We start from the raw sequence: 25211 nt of genomic DNA, 5'->3' as shown, positions 1-25211 counted from the left end.
CTCTATTCTCACCTTTCCTGCCGGCACATCTATTGTCACGTTGCTCACCAGCACCTCTGAAATCCCCACAACCAAAACCTCCACCGTCACTTCAACAGCCACCACACCCACCAGCACCATGGAAATATCGACCTCTACAAGCACCTCCGAAATGTCCAGCACTGATGGAACCTCCAAAACCCCCTTGACTTCTACAGCCACCATGACCACAAGCACCTCTGAAATGTCAATGCCCAGTAGCACCTCCATGGTCTCCCCACCCTCCAGCACCTCTGACATCTCCACGGCAACCAGTACCTCTACAATAACCATGGGAACAAGCAACTCTCCATCCACCATGCCCACCAGCTCCTCTGAAATCTCCACAGCCACCAGCTCCTCTGAAATGTCCACAGGCACCAGCACCCCTATGGTCACCATGGCCACCAGCACCTCTGAAATCTCAACGCCCACCAGCACATCTATGCGCACCTCGCTCACCAGCACCTCAGCAACATCCATCTCCACAAGCACCTCCGAAACGTCCACCACAGCCAACACTGCTGGAACCCCCACAGCCACCTTCACTCCTACAGCCACCACGCCCACCGGCACGTCTGAAACCCCGACGGCTACTGGCAGCTCCGAAAGCTCCATGGCCACCAGCACCTTTACAACAATCACGGGAACAAGCACTTCTCCATCCACCATGCCCATCAGCACCTCTACAGACACCACACTCGCCAGCACCACTGAAACGTCCACAGCCACCAGCACCTCTGTGGTCACCACGCCTACAGGCAACTCAGAAATACCCTTCTCCACAAGCACCTCCGAAATGCCCACCACACCCAGCTCTGCTGGATCCTCCACAGCCACCTTCACTTCTACAGCCACCACGCCCACCAGCACCGCTGACATCTCAACGCTCAGTAGCAGCTCCGTGGTCACCACACCAACCAGCACCTCTGACGTCTCCACTCCCACCAGCACCTCGACGGTCACCACCCCCACGACTTCCCCCGAAACCCCCACAACCACCAGCACCCCTACGATAACCACAGGAACAAGCTCCTTTCCTTCCACCACACCCATCAGCACCTCTACAGACACCACACCCGCCAGCACCACAGAAACATCCATGTCCACCAGCAGCTCTATGGTTACCTCGCCCACCAGCACCTCAGAAATCTCAACACCCAGTGGCACTTCTGTAGTCACGAGTCACACCAGCACCTCTGAAGTCACCACGCTCACCAGCACCTCAGAAATCCCCACAGCCACAGGTTCCTCTCTAGTCACAACCTCCACCATCACTTCAACAGCCACCACGCCCACCAGCCCCATGGAAATATCAACCTCCACAAGCACCTCCGAAATGTCCACAGCAGCCAGCTCTGCTGGAACCCCCACAAACCCCTTGACTTCTGCAGCCACCATGACCACCAGCACCTCTGAGATCTCAATGTCCAGTAGCACCTCCATGGTCTCCACACCTACCAGCACCTCTGACATCTCCACGGCAACCAGCACCTCTACAACAACGATGGGAACAAGCAACTCTCCAGTCACCATACTCACCACCTCCTCTGAAATGTCCACTTTCACCAGCACCCCTATGGTCCCCTCGCCCACCAGCACCTCTGAAATCTCAATGCCCAGTAGCATCTCTGTGGTCACCACACCCACCAGCATCACTGAACTCTCCACAGACTCGAGAACCTCTACAACAGCCATGGGAATAAGCATCTTTCCTTCCACCATGACCACCAGCACCTCCGAAGCCTCCACACCCTCTAGCACCTCTGTGGTCACCAGGCCCATCTCCACGTCTGAAAACCCCACAACTACCAGCACCTCTACAATAACCACAGGAACAAGCTCCTTTCCTTCCACCACACCCATCAGCACCTCTACAGACACCACACCCGCCAGCACCACGGAAACCTCCACAGCCACCAGCACTTCTATGGTCAGCTCGTCCACCAGCACCTCCGAAATCTCAACGCCCAGTAGCACCTCCGTGGTCTCCACACCGACCAGCACCTCTGACGTCTCCATGCCCTCCAGCACCTCGGCGGTCACAACGCCCACCAGTAGCTCTATTCTCACCTTTCCTGCCGGCACATCTATTGTCACGTTGCTCACCAGCACCTCTGAAATCCCCACAACCAAAACCTCCACCGTCACTTCAACAGCCACCACACCCACCAGCACCATGGAAATATCGACCTCTACAAGCACCTCCGAAATGTCCAGCACTGATGGAACCTCCAAAACCCCCTTGACTTCTACAGCCACCATGACCACAAGCACCTCTGAAATGTCAATGCCCAGTAGCACCTCCATGGTCTCCCCACCCTCCAGCACCTCTGACATCTCCACGGCAACCAGTACCTCTACAATAACCATGGGAACAAGCAACTCTCCATCCACCATGCCCACCAGCTCCTCTGAAATCTCCACAGCCACCAGCTCCTCTGAAATGTCCACAGGCACCAGCACCCCTATGGTCACCATGGCCACCAGCACCTCTGAAATCTCAACGCCCACCAGCACATCTATGCGCACCTCGCTCACCAGCACCTCAGCAACATCCATCTCCACAAGCACCTCCGAAACGTCCACCACAGCCAACACTGCTGGAACCCCCACAGCCACCTTCACTCCTACAGCCACCACGCCCACCGCCACGTCTGAAACCCCGACGGCTACTGGCAGCTCCGAAAGCTCCATGGCCACCAGCACCTTTACAACAATCACGGGAACAAGCACTTCTCCATCCACCATGCCCATCAGCACCTCTACAGACACCACACTCGCCAGCACCACTGAAACGTCCACAGCCACCAGCACCTCTGTGGTCACCACGCCTACAGGCAACTCAGAAATACCCTTCTCCACAAGCACCTCCGAAATGCCCACCACACCCAGCTCTGCTGGATCCTCCACAGCCACCTTCACTTCTACAGCCACCACGCCCACCAGCACCGCTGACATCTCAACGCTCAGTAGCAGCTCCGTGGTCACCACACCAACCAGCACCTCTGACGTCTCCACTCCCACCAGCACCTCGACGGTCACCACCCCCACGACTTCCCCCGAAACCCCCACAACCACCAGCACCCCTACGATAACCACAGGAACAAGCTCCTTTCCTTCCACCACACCCATCAGCACCTCTACAGACACCACACCCGCCAGCACCACAGAAACATCCATGTCCACCAGCAGCTCTATGGTTACCTCGCCCACCAGCACCTCAGAAATCTCAACACCCAGTGGCACTTCTGTAGTCACGAGTCACACCAGCACCTCTGAAGTCACCACGCTCACCAGCACCTCAGAAATCCCCACAGCCACAGGTTCCTCTCTAGTCACAACCTCCACCATCACTTCAACAGCCACCACGCCCACCAGCCCCATGGAAATATCAACCTCCACAAGCACCTCCGAAATGTCCACAGCAGCCAGCTCTGCTGGAACCCCCACAAACCCCTTGACTTCTGCAGCCACCATGACCACCAGCACCTCTGAGATCTCAATGTCCAGTAGCACCTCCATGGTCTCCACACCTACCAGCACCTCTGACATCTCCACGGCAACCAGCACCTCTACAACAACGATGGGAACAAGCAACTCTCCAGTCACCATACTCACCACCTCCTCTGAAATGTCCACTTTCACCAGCACCCCTATGGTCACCTCGCCCACCAGCAGCTCTGAAATCTCAATGCCCAGTAGCATCTCTGTGGTCACCACACCCACCAGCATCACTGAACTCTCCACAGACTCGAGAACCTCTACAACAGCCATGGGAATAAGCATCTTTCCTTCCACCATGACCACCAGCACCTCCGAAGCCTCCACACCCTCTAGCACCTCTGTGGTCACCAGGCCCATCTCCACGTCTGAAAACCCCACAACTACCAGCACCTCTACAATAACCACAGGAACAAGCTCCTTTCCTTCCACCACACCCATCAGCACCTCTACAGACACCACACCCGCCAGCACCACGGAAACCTCCACAGCCACCAGCACTTCTATGGTCAGCTCGTCCACCAGCACCTCCGAAATCTCAACGCCCAGTAGCACCTCCGTGGTCTCCACACCGACCAGCACCTCTGACGTCTCCATGCCCTCCAGCACCTCGGCGGTCACAACGCCCACCAGTAGCTCTATTCTCACCTTTCCTGCCGGCACATCTATTGTCACGTTGCTCACCAGCACCTCTGAAATCCCCACAACCAAAACCTCCACCGTCACTTCAACAGCCACCACACCCACCAGCACCATGGAAATATCGACCTCTACAAGCACCTCCAAAATGTCCAGCACTGATGGAACCTCCAAAACCCCCTTGACTTCTACAGCCACCATGACCACAAGCACCTCTGAAATGTCAATGCCCAGTAGCACCTCCATGGTCTCCCCACCCTCCAGCACCTCTGACATCTCCACGGCAACCAGTACCTCTACAATAACCATGGGAACAAGCAACTCTCCATCCACCATGCCCACCAGCTCCTCTGAAATCTCCACAGCCACCAGCTCCCCTGAAATGTCCACAGGCACCAGCACCCCTATGGTCACCATGGCCACCAGCACCTCTGAAATCTCAACGCCCACCAGCACATCTATGCGCACCTCGCTCACCAGCACCTCAGCAACATCCATCTCCACAAGCACCTCCGAAACGTCCACCACAGCCAACACTGCTGGAACCCCCACAGCCACCTTCACTCCTACAGCCACCACGCCCACCGGCACGTCTGAAACCCCGACGGCTACTGGCAGCTCCGAAAGCTCCATGGCCACCAGCACCTTTACAACAATCACGGGAACAAGCACTTCTCCATCCACCATGCCCATCAGCACCTCTACAGACACCACACTCGCCAGCACCACTGAAACGTCCACAGCCACCAGCACCTCTGTGGTCACCACGCCTACAGGCAACTCAGAAATACCCTTCTCCACAAGCACCTCCGAAATGCCCACCACACCCAGCTCTGCTGGATCCTCCACAGCCACCTTCACTTCTACAGCCACCACGCCCACCAGCACCGCTGACATCTCAACGCTCAGTAGCAGCTCCGTGGTCACCACACCAACCAGCACCTCTGACGTCTCCACTCCCACCAGCACCTCGACGGTCACCACCCCCACGACTTCCCCCGAAACCCCCACAACCACCAGCACCCCTACGATAACCACAGGAACAAGCTCCTTTCCTTCCACCACACCCATCAGCACCTCTACAGACACCACACCCGCCAGCACCACAGAAACATCCATGTCCACCAGCAGCTCTATGGTTACCTCGCCCACCAGCACCTCAGAAATCTCAACACCCAGTGGCACTTCTGTAGTCACGAGTCACACCAGCACCTCTGAAGTCACCACGCTCACCAGCACCTCACAAATCCCCACAGCCACAGGTTCCTCTCTAGTCACAACCTCCACCATCACTTCAACAGCCACCACGCCCACCAGCCCCATGGAAATATCAACCTCCACAAGCACCTCCGAAATGTCCACAGCAGCCAGCTCTGCTGGAACCCCCACAAACCCCTTGACTTCTGCAGCCACCATGACCACCAGCACCTCTGAAATCTCAACGTCCAGTAGCACCTCCATGGTCTCCACACCTACCAGCACCTCTGACATCTCCACGGCAACCAGCACCTCTACAACAACGATGGGAACAAGCAACTCTCCAGTCACCATACTCACCACCTCCTCTGAAATGTCCACTTTCACCAGCACCCCTATGGTCACCTCGCCCACCAGCAGCTCTGAAATCTCAATGCCCAGTAGCATCTCTGTGGTCACCACACCCACCAGCATCACTGAACTCTCCACAGACTCGAGAACCTCTACAACAGCCATGGGAATAAGCATCTTTCCTTCCACCATGACCACCAGCACCTCCGAAGCCTCCACACCCTCTAGCACCTCTGTGGTCACCAGGCCCATCTCCACATCTGAAAACCCCACAACTACCAGCACCTCTACAATAACCACAGGAACAAGCTCCTTTCCTTCCACCACACCCATCAGCACCTCTACACACACCACACCCGCCAGCACCACGGAAACCTCCACAGCCACCAGCACTTCTATGGTCAGCTCGTCCACCAGCACCTCCGAAATCTCAACGCCCAGTAGCACCTCCGTGGTCTCCACACCGACCAGCACCTCTGACGTCTCCATGCCCTCCAGCACCTCGGCGGTCACAACGCCCACCAGTAGCTCTATTCTCACCTTTCCTGCCGGCACATCTATTGTCACGTTGCTCACCAGCACCTCTGAAATCCCCACAACCAAAACCTCCACCATCACTTCAACAGCCACCACACCCACCAGCACCATGGGAATATCGACCTCTACAAGCACCTCCGAAATGTCCAGCACTGATGGAACCTCCAAAACCCCCTTGACTTCTACAGCCACCATGACCACAAGCACCTCTGAAATGTCAATGCCCAGTAGCACCTCCATGGTCTCCCCACCCTCCAGCACCTCTGACATCTCCACGGCAACCAGTACCTCTACAATAACCATGGGAACAAGCAACTCTCCATCCACCATGCCCACCAGCTCCTCTGAAATCTCCACAGCCACCAGCTCCTCTGAAATGTCCACAGGCACCAGCACCCCTATGGTCACCATGGCCACCAGCACCTCTGAAATCTCAACGCCCACCAGCACATCTATGCGCACCTCGCTCACCAGCACCTCAGCAACATCCATCTCCACAAGCACCTCCGAAACGTCCACCACAGCCAACACTGCTGGAACCCCCACAGCCACCTTCACTCCTACAGCCACCACGCCCACCGCCACGTCTGAAACCCCGACGGCTACTGGCAGCTCCGAAAGCTCCATGGCCACCAGCACCTTTACAACAATCACGGGAACAAGCACTTCTCCATCCACCATGCCCATCAGCACCTCTACAGACACCACACTCGCCAGCACCACTGAAACGTCCACAGCCACCAGCACCTCTGTGGTCACCACGCCTACAGGCAACTCAGAAATACCCTTCTCCACAAGCACCTCCGAAATGCCCACCACACCCAGCTCTGCTGGATCCTCCACAGCCACCTTCACTTCTACAGCCACCACGCCCACCAGCACCGCTGACATCTCAACGCTCAGTAGCAGCTCCGTGGTCACCACACCAACCAGCACCTCTGACGTCTCCACTCCCACCAGCGCCTCGACGGTCACCACCCCCACGACTTCCCCCGAAACCCCCACAACCACCAGCACCCCTACGATAACCACAGGAACAAGCTCCTTTCCTTCCACCACACCCATCAGCACCTCTACAGACACCACACCCGCCAGCACCACAGAAACATCCATGTCCACCAGCAGCTCTATGGTTACCTCGCCCACCAGCACCTCAGAAATCTCAACACCCAGTGGCACTTCTGTAGTCACGAGTCACACCAGCACCTCTGAAGTCACCACGCTCACCAGCACCTCACAAATCCCCACAGCCACAGGTTCCTCTCTAGTCACAACCTCCACCATCACTTCAACAGCCACCACGCCCACCAGCCCCATGGAAATATCAACCTCCACAAGCACCTCCGAAATGTCCACAGCAGCCAGCTCTGCTGGAACCCCCACAAACCCCTTGACTTCTGCAGCCACCATGACCACCAGCACCTCTGAAATCTCAACGTCCAGTAGCACCTCCATGGTCTCCACACCTACCAGCACCTCTGACATCTCCACGGCAACCAGCACCTCTACAACAACGATGGGAACAAGCAACTCTCCAGTCACCATACTCACCACCTCCTCTGAAATGTCCACTTTCACCAGCACCCCTATGGTCACCTCGCCCACCAGCACCTCTGAAATCTCAATGCCCAGTAGCATCTCTGTGGTCACCACACCCACCAGCATCACTGAACTCTCCACAGACTCGAGAACCTCTACAACAGCCATGGGAATAAGCATCTTTCCTTCCACCATGACCACCAGCACCTCCGAAGCCTCCACACCCTCTAGCACCTCTGTGGTCACCAGGCCCATCTCCACGTCTGAAAACCCCACAACTACCAGCACCTCTACAATAACCACAGGAACAAGCTCCTTTCCTTCCACCACACCCATCAGCACCTCTACACACACCACACCCGCCAGCAGCACGGAAACCTCCACAGCCACCAGCACTTCTATGGTCAGCTCGTCCACCAGCACCTCCGAAATCTCAACGCCCAGTAGCACCTCCGTGGTCTCCACACCGACCAGCACCTCTGACGTCTCCATGCCCTCCAGCACCTCGGCGGTCACAACGCCCACCAGTAGCTCTATTCTCACCTTTCCTGCCGGCACATCTATTGTCACGTTGCTCACCAGCACCTCTGAAATCCCCACAACCAAAACCTCCACCATCACTTCAACAGCCACCACACCCACCAGCACCATGGGAATATCGACCTCTACAAGCACCTCCGAAATGTCCAGCACTGATGGAACCTCCAAAACCCCCTTGACTTCTACAGCCACCATGACCACAAGCACCTCTGAAATGTCAATGCCCAGTAGCACCTCCATGGTCTCCCCACCCTCCAGCACCTCTGACATCTCCACGGCAACCAGTACCTCTACAATAACCATGGGAACAAGCAACTCTCCATCCACCATGCCCACCAGCTCCTCTGAAATCTCCACAGCCACCAGCTCCTCTGAAATGTCCACAGGCACCAGCACCCCTATGGTCACCATGGCCACCAGCACCTCTGAAATCTCAACGCCCACCAGCACATCTATGCGCACCTCGCTCACCAGCACCTCAGCAACATCCATCTCCACAAGCACCTCCGAAACGTCCACCACAGCCAACACTGCTGGAACCCCCACAGCCACCTTCACTCCTACAGCCACCACGCCCACCGCCACGTCTGAAACCCCGACGGCTACTGGCAGCTCCGAAAGCTCCATGGCCACCAGCACCTTTACAACAATCACGGGAACAAGCACTTCTCCATCCACCATGCCCATCAGCACCTCTACAGACACCACACTCGCCAGCACCACTGAAACGTCCACAGCCACCAGCACCTCTGTGGTCACCACGCCTACAGGCAACTCAGAAATACCCTTCTCCACAAGCACCTCCGAAATGCCCACCACACCCAGCTCTGCTGGATCCTCCACAGCCACCTTCACTTCTACAGCCACCACGCCCACCAGCACCGCTGACATCTCAACGCTCAGTAGCAGCTCCGTGGTCACCACACCAACCAGCACCTCTGACGTCTCCACTCCCACCAGCGCCTCGACGGTCACCACCCCCACGACTTCCCCCGAAACCCCCACAACCACCAGCACCCCTACGATAACCACAGGAACAAGCTCCTTTCCTTCCACCACACCCATCAGCACCTCTACAGACACCACACCCGCCAGCACCACAGAAACATCCATGTCCACCAGCAGCTCTATGGTTACCTCGCCCACCAGCACCTCAGAAATCTCAACACCCAGTGGCACTTCTGTAGTCACGAGTCACACCAGCACCTCTGAAGTCACCACGCTCACCAGCACCTCAGAAATCCCCACAGCCACAGGTTCCTCTCTAGTCACAACCTCCACCATCACTTCAACAGCCACCACGCCCACCAGCCCCATGGAAATATCAACCTCCACAAGCACCTCCGAAATGTCCACAGCAGCCAGCTCTGCTGGAACCCCCACAAACCCCTTGACTTCTGCAGCCACCATGACCACCAGCACCTCTGAGATCTCAATGTCCAGTAGCACCTCCATGGTCTCCACACCTACCAGCACCTCTGACATCTCCACGGCAACCAGCACCTCTACAACAACGATGGGAACAAGCAACTCTCCAGTCACCATACTCACCACCTCCTCTGAAATGTCCACTTTCACCAGCACCCCTATGGTCACCTCGCCCACCAGCACCTCTGAAATCTCAATGCCCAGTAGCATCTCTGTGGTCACCACACCCACCAGCATCACTGAACTCTCCACAGACTCGAGAACCTCTACAACAGCCATGGGAATAAGCATCTTTCCTTCCACCATGACCACCAGCACCTCCGAAGCCTCCACACCCTCTAGCACCTCTGTGGTCACCAGGCCCATCTCCACGTCTGAAAACCCCACAACTACCAGCACCTCTACAATAACCACAGGAACAAGCTCCTTTCCTTCCACCACACCCATCAGCACCTCTACACACACCACACCCGCCAGCACCACGGAAACCTCCACAGCCACCAGCACTTCTATGGTCAGCTCGTCCACCAGCACCTCCGAAATCTCAACGCTCAGTAGCACCTCCGTGGTCTCCACACCGACCAGCACCTCTGACGTCTCCATGCCCTCCAGCACCTCGGCGGTCACAACGCCCACCAGTAGCTCTATTCTCACCTTTCCTGCCGGCACATCTATTGTCACGTTGCTCACCAGCACCTCTGAAATCCCCACAACCAAAACCTCCACCGTCACTTCAACAGCCACCACACCCACCAGCACCATGGAAATATCGACCTCTACAAGCACCTCCGAAATGTCCAGCACTGATGGAACCTCCAAAACCCCCTTGACTTCTACAGCCACCATGACCACAAGCACCTCTGAAATGTCAATGCCCAGTAGCACCTCCATGGTCTCCCCACCCTCCAGCACCTCTGACATCTCCACGGCAACCAGTACCTCTACAATAACCATGGGAACAAGCAACTCTCCATCCACCATGCCCACCAGCTCCTCTGAAATCTCCACAGCCACCAGCTCCTCTGAAATGTCCACAGGCACCAGCACCCCTATGGTCACCATGGCCACCAGCACCTCTGAAATCTCAACGCCCACCAGCACATCTATGCGCACCTCGCTCACCAGCACCTCAGCAACATCCATCTCCACAAGCACCTCCGAAACGTCCACCACAGCCAACACTGCTGGAACCCCCACAGCCACCTTCACTCCTACAGCCACCACGCCCACCGCCACGTCTGAAACCCCGACGGCTACTGGCAGCTCCGAAAGCTCCATGGCCACCAGCACCTTTACAACAATCACGGGAACAAGCACTTCTCCATCCACCATGCCCATCAGCACCTCTACAGACACCACACTCGCCAGCACCACTGAAACGTCCACAGCCACCAGCACCTCTGTGGTCACCACGCCTACAGGCAACTCAGAAATACCCTTCTCCACAAGCACCTCCGAAATGCCCACCACACCCAGCTCTGCTGGATCCTCCACAGCCACCTTCACTTCTACAGCCACCACGCCCACCAGCACCGCTGACATCTCAACGCTCAGTAGCAGCTCCGTGGTCACCACACCAACCAGCACCTCTGACGTCTCCACTCCCACCAGCACCTCGACGGTCACCACCCCCACGACTTCCCCCGAAACCCCCACAACCACCAGCACCCCTACGATAACCACAGGAACAAGCTCCTTTCCTTCCACCACACCCATCAGCACCTCTACAGACACCACACCCGCCAGCACCACAGAAACATCCATGTCCACCAGCAGCTCTATGGTTACCTCGCCCACCAGCACCTCAGAAATCTCAACACCCAGTGGCACTTCTGTAGTCACGAGTCACACCAGCACCTCTGAAGTCACCACGCTCACCAGCACCTCAGAAATCCCCACAGCCACAGGTTCCTCTCTAGTCGCAACCTCCACCATCACTTCAACAGCCACCACGCCCACCAGCCCCATGGAAATATCAACCTCCACAAGCACCTCCGAAATGTCCACAGCAGCCAGCTCTGCTGGAACCCCCACAAACCCCTTGACTTCTGCAGCCACCATGACCACCAGCACCTCTGAGATCTCAACGTCCAGTAGCACCTCCATGGTCTCCACACCTACCAGCACCTCTGGCATCTCCACGGCAACCAGCACCTCTACAACAACGATGGGAACAAGCAACTCTCCAGTCACCATACTCACCACCTCCTCTGAAATGTCCACTTTCACCAGCACCCCTATGGTCACCTCGCCCACCAGCAGCTCTGAAATCTCAATGCCCAGTAGCATCTCTGTGGTCACCACACCCACCAGCATCACTGAACTCTCCACAGACTCGAGAACCTCTACAACAGCCATGGGAATAAGCATCTTTCCTTCCACCATGACCACCAGCACCTCCGAAGCCTCCACACCCTCTAGCACCTCTGTGGTCACCAGGCCCATCTCCACGTCTGAAAACCCCACAACTACCAGCACCTCTACAATAACCACAGGAACAAGCTCCTTTCCTTCCACCACACCCATCAGCACCTCTACACACATCACACCCGCCAGCACCACGGAAACCTCCACAGCCACCAGCACTTCTATGGTCAGCTCGTCCACCAGCACCTCCGAAATCTCAACGCCCAGTAGCACCTCCGTGGTCTCCACACCGACCAGCACCTCTGACGTCTCCATGCCCTCCAGCACCTCGGCGGTCACAACGCCCACCAGTAGCTCTATTCTCACCTTTCCTGCCGGCACATCTATTGTCACGTTGCTCACCAGCACCTCTGAAATCCCCACAACCAAAACCTCCACCATCACTTCAACAGCCACCACACCCACCAGCACCATGGGAATATCGACCTCTACAAGCACCTCCGAAATGTCCAGCACTGATGGAACCTCCAAAACCCCCTTGACTTCTACAGCCACCATGACCACAAGCACCTCTGAAATGTCAATGCCCAGTAGCACCTCCATGGTCTCCCCACCCTCCAGCACCTCTGACATCTCCACGGCAACCAGTACCTCTACAATAACCATGGGAACAAGCAACTCTCCATCCACCATGCCCACCAGCTCCTCTGAAATCTCCACAGCCACCAGCTCCTCTGAAATGTCCACAGGCACCAGCACCCCTATGGTCACCATGGCCACCAGCACCTCTGAAATCTCAACGCCCACCAGCACATCTATGCGCACCTCGCTCACCAGCACCTCAGCAACATCCATCTCCACAAGCACCTCCGAAACGTCCACCACAGCCAACACTGCTGGAACCCCCACAGCCACCTTCACTCCTACAGCCACCACGCCCACCGCCACGTCTGAAACCCCGACGGCTACTGGCAGCTCCGAAAGCTCCATGGCCACCAGCACCTTTACAACAATCACGGGAACAAGCACTTCTCCATCCACCATGCCCATCAGCACCTCTACAGACACCACACTCGCCAGCACCACTGAAACGTCCACAGCCACCAGCACCTCTGTGGTCACCACGCCTACAGGCAACTCAGAAATACCCTTCTCCACAAGCACCTCCGAAATGCCCACCACACCCAGCTCTGCTGGATCCTCCACAGCCACCTTCACTTCTACAGCCACCACGCCCACCAGCACCGCTGACATCTCAACGCTCAGTAGCAGCTCCGTGGTCACCACACCAACCAGCACCTCTGACGTCTCCACTCCCACCAGCGCCTCGACGGTCACCACCCCCACGACTTCCCCCGAAACCCCCACAACCACCAGCACCCCTACGATAACCACAGGAACAAGCTCCTTTCCTTCCACCACACCCATCAGCACCTCTACAGACACCACACCCGCCAGCACCACAGAAACATCCATGTCCACCAGCAGCTCTATGGTTACCTCGCCCACCAGCACCTCAGAAATCTCAACACCCAGTGGCACTTCTGTAGTCACGAGTCACACCAGCACCTCTGAAGTCACCACGCTCACCAGCACCTCACAAATCCCCACAGCCACAGGTTCCTCTCTAGTCACAACCTCCACCATCACTTCAACAGCCACCACGCCCACCAGCCCCATGGAAATATCAACCTCCACAAGCACCTCCGAAATGTCCACAGCAGCCAGCTCTGCTGGAACCCCCACAAACCCCTTGACTTCTGCAGCCACCATGACCACCAGCACCTCTGAGATCTCAATGTCCAGTAGCACCTCCATGGTCTCCACACCTACCAGCACCTCTGACATCTCCACGGCAACCAGCACCTCTACAACAACGATGGGAACAAGCAACTCTCCAGTCACCATACTCACCACCTCCTCTGAAATGTCCACTTTCACCAGCACCCCTATGGTCACCTCGCCCACCAGCAGCTCTGAAATCTCAATGCCCAGTAGCATCTCTGTGGTCACCACACCCACCAGCATCACTGAACTCTCCACAGACTCGAGAACCTCTACAACAGCCATGGGAATAAGCATCTTTCCTTCCACCATGACCACCAGCACCTCCGAAGCCTCCACACCCTCTAGCACCTCTGTGGTCACCAGGCCCATCTCCACGTCTGAAAACCCCACAACTACCAGCACCTCTACAATAACCACAGGAACAAGCTCCTTTCCTTCCACCACACCCATCAGCACCTCTACAGACACCACACCCGCCAGCACCACGGAAACCTCCACAGCCACCAGCACTTCTATGGTCAGCTCGTCCACCAGCACCTCCGAAATCTCAACGCCCAGTAGCACCTCCGTGGTCTCCACACCGACCAGCACCTCTGACGTCTCCATGCCCTCCAGCACCTCGGCGGTCACAACGCCCACCAGTAGCTCTATTCTCACCTTTCCTGCCGGCACATCTATTGTCACGTTGCTCACCAGCACCTCTGAAATCCCCACAACCAAAACCTCCACCATCACTTCAACAGCCACCACACCCACCAGCACCATGGAAATATCGACCTCTACAAGCACCTCCGAAATGTCCAGCACTGATGGAACCTCCAAAACCCCCTTGACTTCTACAGCCACCATGACCACAAGCACCTCTGAAATGTCAATGCCCAGTAGCACCTCCATGGTCTCCCCACCCTCCAGCACCTCTGACATCTCCACGGCAACCAGTACCTCTACAATAACCATGGGAACAAGCAACTCTCCATCCACCATGCCCACCAGCTCCTCTGAAATCTCCACAGCCACCAGCTCCTCTGAAATGCCCTCTGTCACCAGCACCCCTATGGTCACCATGGCCACCAGCACCTCTGAAATCTCAACGCCCACCAGCACCTCTGCTGGCACCGTTCCCACCAGCACCTCTATGGTCACCACGCCCACCAGCTACTCTGAAATGTCCACAGCCACCACCACCTCTGAAATGTCCACTATCACCAGCACCTCTACAACAACCATGGGGACAATGACCTTTCTACCCATCATGTCCACCAGCCCTTCTACGGTCAACACAGCTGCCAGCACCTCTGAAACCTCCACAGCCACCAGTAATTCTATGGTCACCGCACACACCAGCACCTCTGCAATCCCCACAGCCACCAGCAGCTCTGTGGTCACAACGCCCATCAGCATATCTGAAGTCACCTCGCCCACCAGCACCTCAGAAATATCCATCTCCACAAGCGCCTCCGAAATGCCCACCACAGCCAGCACTGCTGGAACCCCCACAGCCACCATCACTTCTACAGCCACCATGTCCACCGGCACTGCTGAATCCTCCATGGCCACGAGCAGCTCTGAAACCTCCACATCCACCAGCACTTCTATGCTCACCTCGCCCACCAGCACCTCAGAAATCTCAACGCCCAGTGGTACCTCTGTGGTCACAACTCCCACCAGCACCTCAGAAATATCCATCTCCACCAGCACCTTGGAAATGTCCACCACAGCCAGCACTGCTGGAACCCCCACAGCCACCTTCACCCCTACAGCCACCACACCCACCAGCACCGATGAAATCTCAACTCCCAGTACCACTTCCATGGCGTCCACACCCACCAGCACCTCGGACGTCTCCACGCCCTCCAGCACCTCTACAATAACCATGGGAAGAAGCACCTCTCCAATTACCATGCCCACTAGCTCTTCTGAAACGTCCACAGCCACCAGCTCCTCTGAAATATCCACTGTCACCAGCACCTCTACAACAGCCATGGGAACAAGCACCCTTCGTCCCATCACGTCCACCAGCCCCTCTGAAATCCCCACAGCCACCAGCACCTCTACAACAGCCGTGGGAACAAGCACTTTTCCTTCCATCATGCCCATCAGCACCTCTACAGCCACCACACCCTCTAGCACCACTGAAACCTCCACAGCCACCAGCACCTCTCTGGTTACCTCGCCCACCAGCACCTCTGCAATCCCCACAGCCATCAGCAGTTCTGTGGTCACCTCGCCCACCAGCACCATGGAAATATCCACTTCTAGAAGCACCTCGGAAACATCCACAGCAGCCAGCACTGCTGGTACCTCCACAGGCACCTTCACTTCTACAGCCACTACGCCCACCAGCACCTCTATGGTCACCACACCCACCAGCTCCTCTGAAATGTCCTCAGCCACCAGCTCCTCTGAAATGCCCACAGCCACCAGCACCTCTACAACAACCATGGGAACGAGCAACTCTCCAGTCACCATACTCACCACCTCCTCTGAAATGTCCACTTTCACCAGCACCCCTATGGTCACCATGCCCACCAGCACCTCTGAAATCTCAACGCCCACCAGCACCTCTACTGGCACCGTTCCCACCAGCACCTCTATGGTCACCATGCCCACCAGCTACTCTGAAATCTCAACGCCCACCAGCACCTCTACTGGCACCGTTCCCACCAGCACCTCTATGGTCACCACGCCCACCAACTACTCTGAAATGTCCACTATCACCAGCACCTCTACAACAACCATGGGGACAATGACCCTTCTACCCATCATGTCCGTCAGCCCATCTACAGTCAACACACCTGCCAGCACCTCTGAAACCTCCACAGCCACCAGCTCCTCTGATACTTCCGTGGTCACCAGCACCTCTGTAGTCTCCACACCCTCCAACATCTCCAAAATCCCCACCACCACCAGCACTTCTACAGCCACCGCGACCACCAGCACCTCTGAAATCTCAATGCCAAGCAGCACCTCTGTGGTCACCACACCCACCAGTTCCGCTGAATTCTCCACAGAATCGAGAACCTCTACAACAGCCATGGGAACAAGCACCTTTCCTTCCACCATGACCACCAGCACCTACGAAGTCTCCACACCCTTTAGCAGCTCTGTGGTCACCAGGCCCATCTCCACGTCTGAAAACCCCGCAACCACCAGCACCTCTACAATAACCACAGGAACAAGCTCCTTTCCTTCCACCACACCCATCATCACCTCTACAGACACCACACCCGCCAGCACCACTGAGACCTCCACAGCCACCACCAATTCTATGGTCACCGCACCCACCAGCACCTCCGAAATCCCCACAGCCACCAGCAGCTCTGTGGTCACCTCGCCCACCAGCACCATGGAAATATCCACTTCTAGAAGCACATCGGAAACATCCACAGCAGCCAGCACTGCTCGAATCTCCACAGCCACCTTCACTTCTACAGCCACCACGCCCAGCAGCACCCCTCTGGTAACCACGCCCCTCAGCTCCTCTGAAATGTCTACAGCCACCACCACCTCTGAAATGCCCTCTGTCACCAGCACCTCCACAACAACCATGGGGACAATCACCCTTCTACCCGTCATGTCCGCCAGCCCCTCTACGGTCAACATACCTGCCAGCACCTCTGAAACCTCTACAGCCACCAGCACCTCTGATACTTCCGTGGTCACCAGCACCTCTGTAGTCTCCACACCCTCCAGCATCTCCGAACTCCCCACCACCACCAGCACCTCTACACTCACTCCATCCACCATCACTTCTGCAGCCACCGCGACCACCAGCACCTCTGAAATCTCAATGCCAAGCAGCACCTCTGTGGTCACCACACCCACCAGCATCCCTGAATTCTCCACAGAATCGAGAACCTCTACAACAGCCATGGGAACAAGCACCTTTCCTTCCACCATGACCACCAGCACCTACGAAGTCTCCACACCCTTTAGCAGCTCTGAGGTCACCAGGCCCATCTCCACGTCTGAAAACCCCGCAACCACCAGCACCTCTACAATAACCACAGGAACAAGCTCCTTTCCTTCCAACACACCCATCAGCACCTCTACAGACACCACACCCGCCAGCAGCACGGAAACCTCCACAGCCACCAGCACTTTTATGGTCACCGCACCCACCAGCACCTCCGAAATCCCCACAGCCACTGGTACCTCTATGGTCACAACCTCCACCATCACTTCAACAGCCACCACTCCCACCAGCACCATGGAAATATTGACCTCCACAAGCACCTCCAAAATGTCCACCGCAGGCAGCACTGATGGAACCCCCACAGCCACCTTCACTCCTACAGCCACCACGCCCACCGGCACCGCTGAAATCTCAACTCCCAGTAGTACTTCCATGGCGTCCACACCCACCAGTACCTCGGACGTCTCCACGCCCTCCAGCACCTCTACAATAACCATGGGAACAAGCACCTCTCCAATTACCATGCGCACCAGCTCTTCTGAAACGTCCACAGCCACCAGCTCCTCTGAAATGTCCACTGTCACCAGCACCTCTACAACAGCCATGGGAACAAGCACCCTTCCTTACACCATGCCCATCAGCACCTCTACAGCCACCACACCCTCTAGCACCACTGAAACCTCCACAGACACCAGCACCTTTGTGGTCACCACGCTCACCAGCACCTCTGCAATCCCCACAGCCACCAGCAGCTCTGTGGTCACAACGGCCACCAGCAGCTCTGAAGTCACCTCGTCCACCAGCATAGTGGAAATATCCACTTCCAGAAGTACCTTGGAAACATCCACAGCAGCCAGCACTACTGAAACCTCAACAGCTACTGGCAGCTCTGAAACCACCATGTCCAGCAGCACCTCTGAAACCTCCATGGCCACCAGCACTTCTATGGTCACCGCACCCACCAGCACCTCAGAAATATCCATCTCCACGAGCACCTCTGAAATGCCCACCACAGCCAGCACTGATGGAACCCTCACAGCCACCTTCACTCCTACAGCCACCACGCCCACCGGCACCGCTGAAATCTCAACACCCAGTAGCACTTCCATGGCGTCCACACCCACCAGCACCTCGGACGTCTCCACGCCCTCCAGCACCTCTACAATAACCATGGGAAGAAGCACCTCTCCAATTACCATGCCCACCAGCTCTTCTGAAACGTCCACAGCCACCAGCTCCTCTGAAATGTCCACTGTCACCAGCACCTCTACAACAGCCGTGGGAACAAGCACCCTTCGTCCCATCACGTCCACCAGCCCCTCTACGGTCACCACACGCGCCACCACCACTGAAACCTCTACAGCCACCAGCTCCTCTGAAACCTCCATGGTCACCGGCACCTCTGTAGTCTCCACACCCTCCAGCACCTCCAAAATCCCCACCACCACCAGCACCTCTACACTCACTCCATCCCCCGACACTTCAACAGCCACCATGTCCACCAGCACCTCTGAAATCCCCACAGCCACCAGCAGCTCTACTGGCACTGTTTCTGCCAGCACATCTGAGGTCACCTCGCTCACCAGCACCTCTGAAATCCCCACAGCCACCAGCACCTCTACGACAGCCGTGGGAACAAGCACCTTTCCTTCCACCGTGCCCATCAGAACCTCTACAGCCACCACACCCTCTAGCACCACTGAAACCTCCACAGACACCAGCACCTTTGTGGTCACCACGCTCACCAGCACCTCTGCAATCCCCACAGCCACCAGCAGCTCTGTGGTCACAACGGCCACCAGCAGCTCTGAAGTCACCTCGTCCACCAGCATAGTGGAAATATCCACTTCCAGAAGTACCTTGGAAACATCCACAGCAGCCAGCACTGCTGAGACCTCAACGGCTACTGGCAGCTCTGAAACCACCATGTCCAGCAGCACCTCTGAAACCTCCATGGCCACCAGCACTTCTGTGGTCACCGCACCCACCAGCACCTCAGAAATATCCATCTCCACGAGCACCTCTGAAATGCCGACCACAGCCAGCACTGCTGGAACCCCCACAGCCACCTTCACTCCTACAGCCACCACGCCCACCGGCACCGCTGAAATCTCAACACCCAGTACCACTTCCATGGTGTCCACACCAACCAGCACCTTGGACTTCTCCACGCCCTCCAGCACCTCTACAATAACCATGGGAAGAAGCACCTCTCCAATTACCATGCCCACTAGCTCTTCTGAAACGTCCACAGCCACCAGCTCCTCTGAAATATCCACTGTCACCAGCACCTCTACAACAGCCATGGGAACAAGCACCCTTCATCCCATCACGTCCACCAGCCCCTCTGAAATCCCCACAGCCACCAGCACCTCTACAACAGCCGTGGGAACAAGCACTTTTCCTTCCATCATGCCCATCAGCACCTCTACAGCCACCACACCCTCTAGCACCACTGAAACCTCCACAGCCACCAGCACCTCTCTGGTTACCTCGCCCACCAGCACCTCTGCAATCCCCACAGCCATCAGCAGTTCTGTGGTCACCTCGCCCACCAGCACCATGGAAATATCCACTTCTAGAAGCACCTCGGAAACATCCACAGCAGCCAGCACTGCTGGTACCTCCACAGGCACCTTCACTTCTACAGCCACTACGCCCACCAGCACCTCTCTGGTCACCACACCCACCAGCTCCTCTGAAATGTCCTCAGCCACCAGCTCCTCTGAAATGCCCACAGCCACCAGCACCTCTACAACAACCATGGGAACGAGCAACTCTCCAGTCACCATACTCACCACCTCCTCTGAAATGTCCACTTTCACCAGCACCCCTATGGTCACCATGCCCACCAGCACCTCTGAAATCTCAACGCCCACCAGCACCTCTACTGGCACCGTTCCCACCAGCACCTCTATGGTCACCATGCCCACCAGCTACTCTGAAATCTCAACGCCCACCAGCACCTCTACTGGCACCGTTCCCACCAGCACCTCTATGGTCACCACGCCCACCAACTACTCTGAAATGTCCACTATCACCAGCACCTCTACAACAACCATGGGGACAATGACCCTTCTACCCATCATGTCCGTCAGCCCATCTACAGTCAACACACCTGCCAGCACCTCTGAAACCTCCATAGCCACCAGCTCCTCTGATACTTCTGTGGTCACCAGCACCTCTGTAGTCTCCACACCCTCCAGCATCTCCAAAATCCCCACCACCACCAGCACTTCTACAGCCACCGCGACCACCAGCACCTCTGAAATCTCAATGCCAAGCAGCACCTCTGTGGTCACCACACCCACCAGTTCCGCTGAATTCTCCACAGAATCGAGAACCTCTACAACAGCCATGGGAACAAGCACCTTTCCTTCCACCATGACCACCAGCACCTACGAAGTCTCCACACCCTTTAGCAGCTCTGAGGTCACCAGGCCCATCTCCACGTCTGAAAACCCCGCAACCACCAGCACCTCTACAATAACCACAGGAACAAGCTCCTTTCCTTCCAACACACCCATCAGCACCTCTACAGACACCACACCCGCCAGCAGCACGGAAACCTCCACAGCCACCAGCACTTTTATGGTCACCGCACCCACCAGCACCTCCGAAATCCCCACAGCCACTGGTACCTCTATGGTCACAACCTCCACCATCACTTCAACAGCCACCACTCCCACCAGCACCATGGAAATATCGACCTCCACAAGCACCTCCAAAATGTCCACCGCAGCCAGCACTGCTGGAACCCCCACAGCCACCTTCACTCCTACAGCCACCACGCCCAGCAGCACCCCTCTGGTAACCATGCCCACCAGCTCCTCTAAAATATCCACAGCCACCAGCTCCTCTGAAATGCCCTCTGTCACCAGCTCCTCTACAGCAACCATGGGATCGAGCAACTCTCCAGTCACCATACTCACCACCTCCTCTGAAATGTCCACTTTCACCAGCACCCCTATGGTCACCATGCCCACCAGCACCTCTGAAATCTCAACGCCCACCAGCACCTCTACTGGCACCTTTCCCACCAGCACCTCTATGGTCACCACACCCACCAGCTACTCCCAAATGTCCACTATCACCAGCACCTCTACAACAACCATGGGGACAATGACCCTTCTACCCATCATGTCCACCAGCCCATCTACAGTTAACACACCTGCCAGCACCTCTGAAACCTCCACAGCCACCAGCTCCTCTGATACTTCCGTGGTCACCAGCACCTCTGTAGTCTCCACACCCTCCAGCATCTCCAAAATCCCCACCACCACCAGCACTTCTACACTCACTCCATCCACCATCAGTTCTGCAACCATCACGACCACCAGCACCTCTGAAATCTCAACGCCCACCAGCACCTCTACTGGCACCATTCCCACCAGCACCTCTATGGTCACCATGCCCACCAGCTACTCTGAAATCTCAACGCCCACCAGCACCTCTACTGGCACCGTTCCCACCAGCACCTCTATGGTCACCACGCCCACCAACTACTCTGAAATGTCCACTATCACCAGCACCTCTACAACAACCATGGGGACAATCACCCTTCTTCCCATCATGTCCGTCAGCCCATCTACAGTCAACACACCTGCCAGCACCTCTGAAACCTCCACAGCCACCAGCACCTCTGATACTTCCGTGGTCACCAGCACCTCTGTAGTCTCCACACCCTCCAGCATCTCCAAACTCCCCACCACCACCAGCACCTCTACACTCACTCCATCCACCATCACTTCTGCATCCACTGCGACCACCAGCACCTCTGAAATCTCAATGCCAAGCAGCACCTCTGTGGTCACCACACCCACCAGCATCCCTGAATTCTCCACAGAATCGAGAACCTCTACAACAGCCATGGGAACAAGCACCTTTCCTTCCACCATGACCACCAGCACCTACGAAGTCTCCACACCCTCTAGCACCTCTGTGGTCACCAGGCCCATCTCCACGTCTGAAAACCCTGCAACCACCAGCACCTCTACAATAACCACAGGAACAAGCCCCTTTCCTTCTACCACACCCATCAGCACCTCTACAGACACCACACCCGCCAGCACCACTGAAACCTCCACAGCCACCAGCACTTTTATGGTCACCGCACCCACCAGCATCTCCGAAATCCCCACAGCCACTGGTACCTCTACGGTCACAACCTCCACCATCACTTCAACAGCCACCACTCCCACCAGCACCATGGAAATATCGACCTCCACAAGCACCTCCAAAATGTCCACCGCAGCCAGCACTGCTGGAACCCCCACAGCCACCTTCTCTCCTACAGCCACCACGCCCTACAGAACCTCAGTGGTCACAGCGCCCACCCGTACCTCTGAAACCTCAACGGCTACTGGCAGCTCTGAAACCTCCATGGCCACCAGCACCTCCAAAATCTCCACGGCCACCAGCACCTCTGTGGTCACCATTCCCACCAGCACCTCAGAGATATCCATCTCCACAAGCACCTCAGAAATGACCACCACAGCCACCACTGCTGGAACCCCCACAGCCACCATCACTTCTACAGCAACCACGTCCACCGGCACTTCTGAATCCTCCATGGCCACGAGCAGCTCTGAAACCTCCATGGCCACCAGCACTTCTATGGTCACCTTGCCCACCAGCACCTCAGAAACCTCAAGGCCCAGTGGTACCTCTGTGGTCACAACTCCCACCAGCACCATGGAAATATCCATTTCCACAAGCAACTCCGAAATGTCCACCGCAGCCAGCACTGCTGGAACCTCCACAGCCACCTTCACTTCTACAGCCACCACGCCCACCAGCACCTCTCTGGTCACCACACCCACCAGCTCCTCTGAAATGTCCACAGCCACCAGCTCCTCTGAAATGCCCTCTGTCACCAGCACCTCTACAACAACCATGGGAACGAGCAACTCTCCAGTCACCATACTCACCACCTCCTCTGAAATGTCCACTTTCACCAGCACCCCTATGGTCACCATGCCCACCAGCACCTCTGAAATCTCAACGCCCACCAGCACCTCTGCTGGCACCGTTCCCACCAGCACCTCTATGGTCACCTCGCCCACCAGCACCTCTGAAATCTCAATGCCCACCAGCACTTCTACGGGCACCTTTCCCACCAGCACCTCTATGGTCACCACGCCCACCAGCTACTCCCAAATGTCCACTATCACCAGCACCTCTACAACAGCCATGGGGACAATCACCCTTCTTCCCGTCATGTCCACCAGCCCCTCTACGGTCAACACACCTGCCAGCACCTCTGAAACCTCCACAGCCACCAGCTCCTCTGATACTTCCGTGGTCACCAGCACCTCTGTAGTCTCCACACCCTCCAACATCTCCAAAACCCCCACCACCACCAGCACCTCTACACTCACTCCATCCACCATCACTTCTGCAACCATCACGACCACCAGCACCTCTGAAATCTCAATGCCCAGTAGCACCTCTGTGGTCACCACACCCACCAGCATCCCTGAATTCTCCACAGAATCGAGAACCTCTACAACAGCCATGGGAACAAGCACCTTTCCTTCCACCATGCCCATCAGCACCTCTACAGACACCACACCCTCTAGCACCACTGAAACCTCCACAGCCACCAGCACTTTTATGGTCACCGCACCCACCAGCACCCCCGAAATCCCCACAGCCACTGGTACCTCTACGGTCACAACCTCCACCATCACTTCAACAGCCACCACTCCCACCAGCACCATGGAAATATCGACCTCCACAAGCACCTCCAAAATGTCCACCGCAGCCAGCACTGCTGGAACCCCCACAGCCACCTTCACTTCTACAGCCACCACGCCCACCAGCACCTCTCTGGTCACCACGCCCCTCAGCTCCTCTGAAATCCCCACAGCCACCAGCACCTCTACAACAGCCATGGGAACAAGCACCTTTCCTTCCACCATGCCCATCAGCACCTCTACAGCCACCACACCCTCTAGCACCACTGAAACCTCCACGTACACCAGCACCTCTCTGGTCCCTATGCCCACCAGCACCTCTGGAATCCCCACAGCCACCAGCAGCTCTGTGGTCTCAGCACCCACCAGCACCATGGAAATATCCACTTCCAGAAGCACCTCGGAAATTTCCACGGCAGCCAGCACTGCTGGAATCTCCACAGCCAACTTCACTTCTATAGCCACCATGCCCACCAGCACCTCTGAAATCCCCACAACCAGCAGCACCTCTACAACAGCCATGGAAACAAGCACCCTTCCTTTCATCACGTCCACCAGCCCCTCTATGGTTACCACACCTGCCAGTACCTCTGAATCCTCCACAACCACCACCACCTCTACAAGAACCAGGGGAACAAGCAACTCTCCATTCACCGTGTCCTTCAGCACCTCTGTGGTCACCATGCCCA

The 25211-nt window shown here is 56.6% G+C and overlaps 1 protein-coding gene across 1 annotated transcript; it reads left to right on the top strand.

Annotated features, from left to right (window-relative positions):
• Window positions 1-418: 418 nt before the first annotated feature.
• LOC141735266 (uncharacterized) lies at window positions 419-15315 on the top strand. The gene is made up of 21 exons (XM_074567875.1): window positions 419-511; window positions 1082-1192; window positions 1889-2059; window positions 2786-3101; window positions 3238-3260; window positions 3362-3412; window positions 5018-5137; window positions 6521-6610; window positions 6721-6727; window positions 6813-6935; window positions 7110-7216; window positions 8195-8296; window positions 9455-9518; window positions 11268-11417; window positions 11554-11587; window positions 11824-11911; window positions 12344-12470; window positions 13347-13453; window positions 13544-13606; window positions 15080-15181; window positions 15253-15315. The coding sequence occupies exons 1-21, from the start codon at window positions 419-421 to the stop codon at window positions 15313-15315; spliced, it is 2112 nt and encodes a 703-aa protein (XP_074423976.1).
• The last annotated feature ends 9896 nt before the right edge of the window (window positions 15316-25211 follow it).

The sequence above is a fragment of the Larus michahellis genome, chromosome 30 (assembly GCF_964199755.1).
Source record: "Larus michahellis chromosome 30, bLarMic1.1, whole genome shotgun sequence".
Taxonomy (NCBI): domain Eukaryota; kingdom Metazoa; phylum Chordata; class Aves; order Charadriiformes; family Laridae; genus Larus; species Larus michahellis.
The sequence above is the reverse complement of the archived record's forward strand: the minus strand, read 5'-3'. Positions and strand labels throughout refer to the sequence as shown.

Excerpts from the sequence above, each read along its gene's own strand:
- LOC141735266 (XM_074567875.1), top strand. The coding sequence starts at position 419 with ATGGCCACCAGCACCTCTGAAATCTCAACGCCCACCAGCACATCTATG. Across the intron at positions 6,936-7,109 it reads TCCATCCACCATGCCCATCA|CCACCACGCCCACCAGCACC; the intron begins GCACCTCTACAG and ends TCACTTCTACAG. Across the intron at positions 9,519-11,267 it reads TGGCACTTCTGTAGTCACGA|CCACCACGCCCACCAGCACC; the intron begins GTCACACCAGCA and ends TCACTTCTACAG.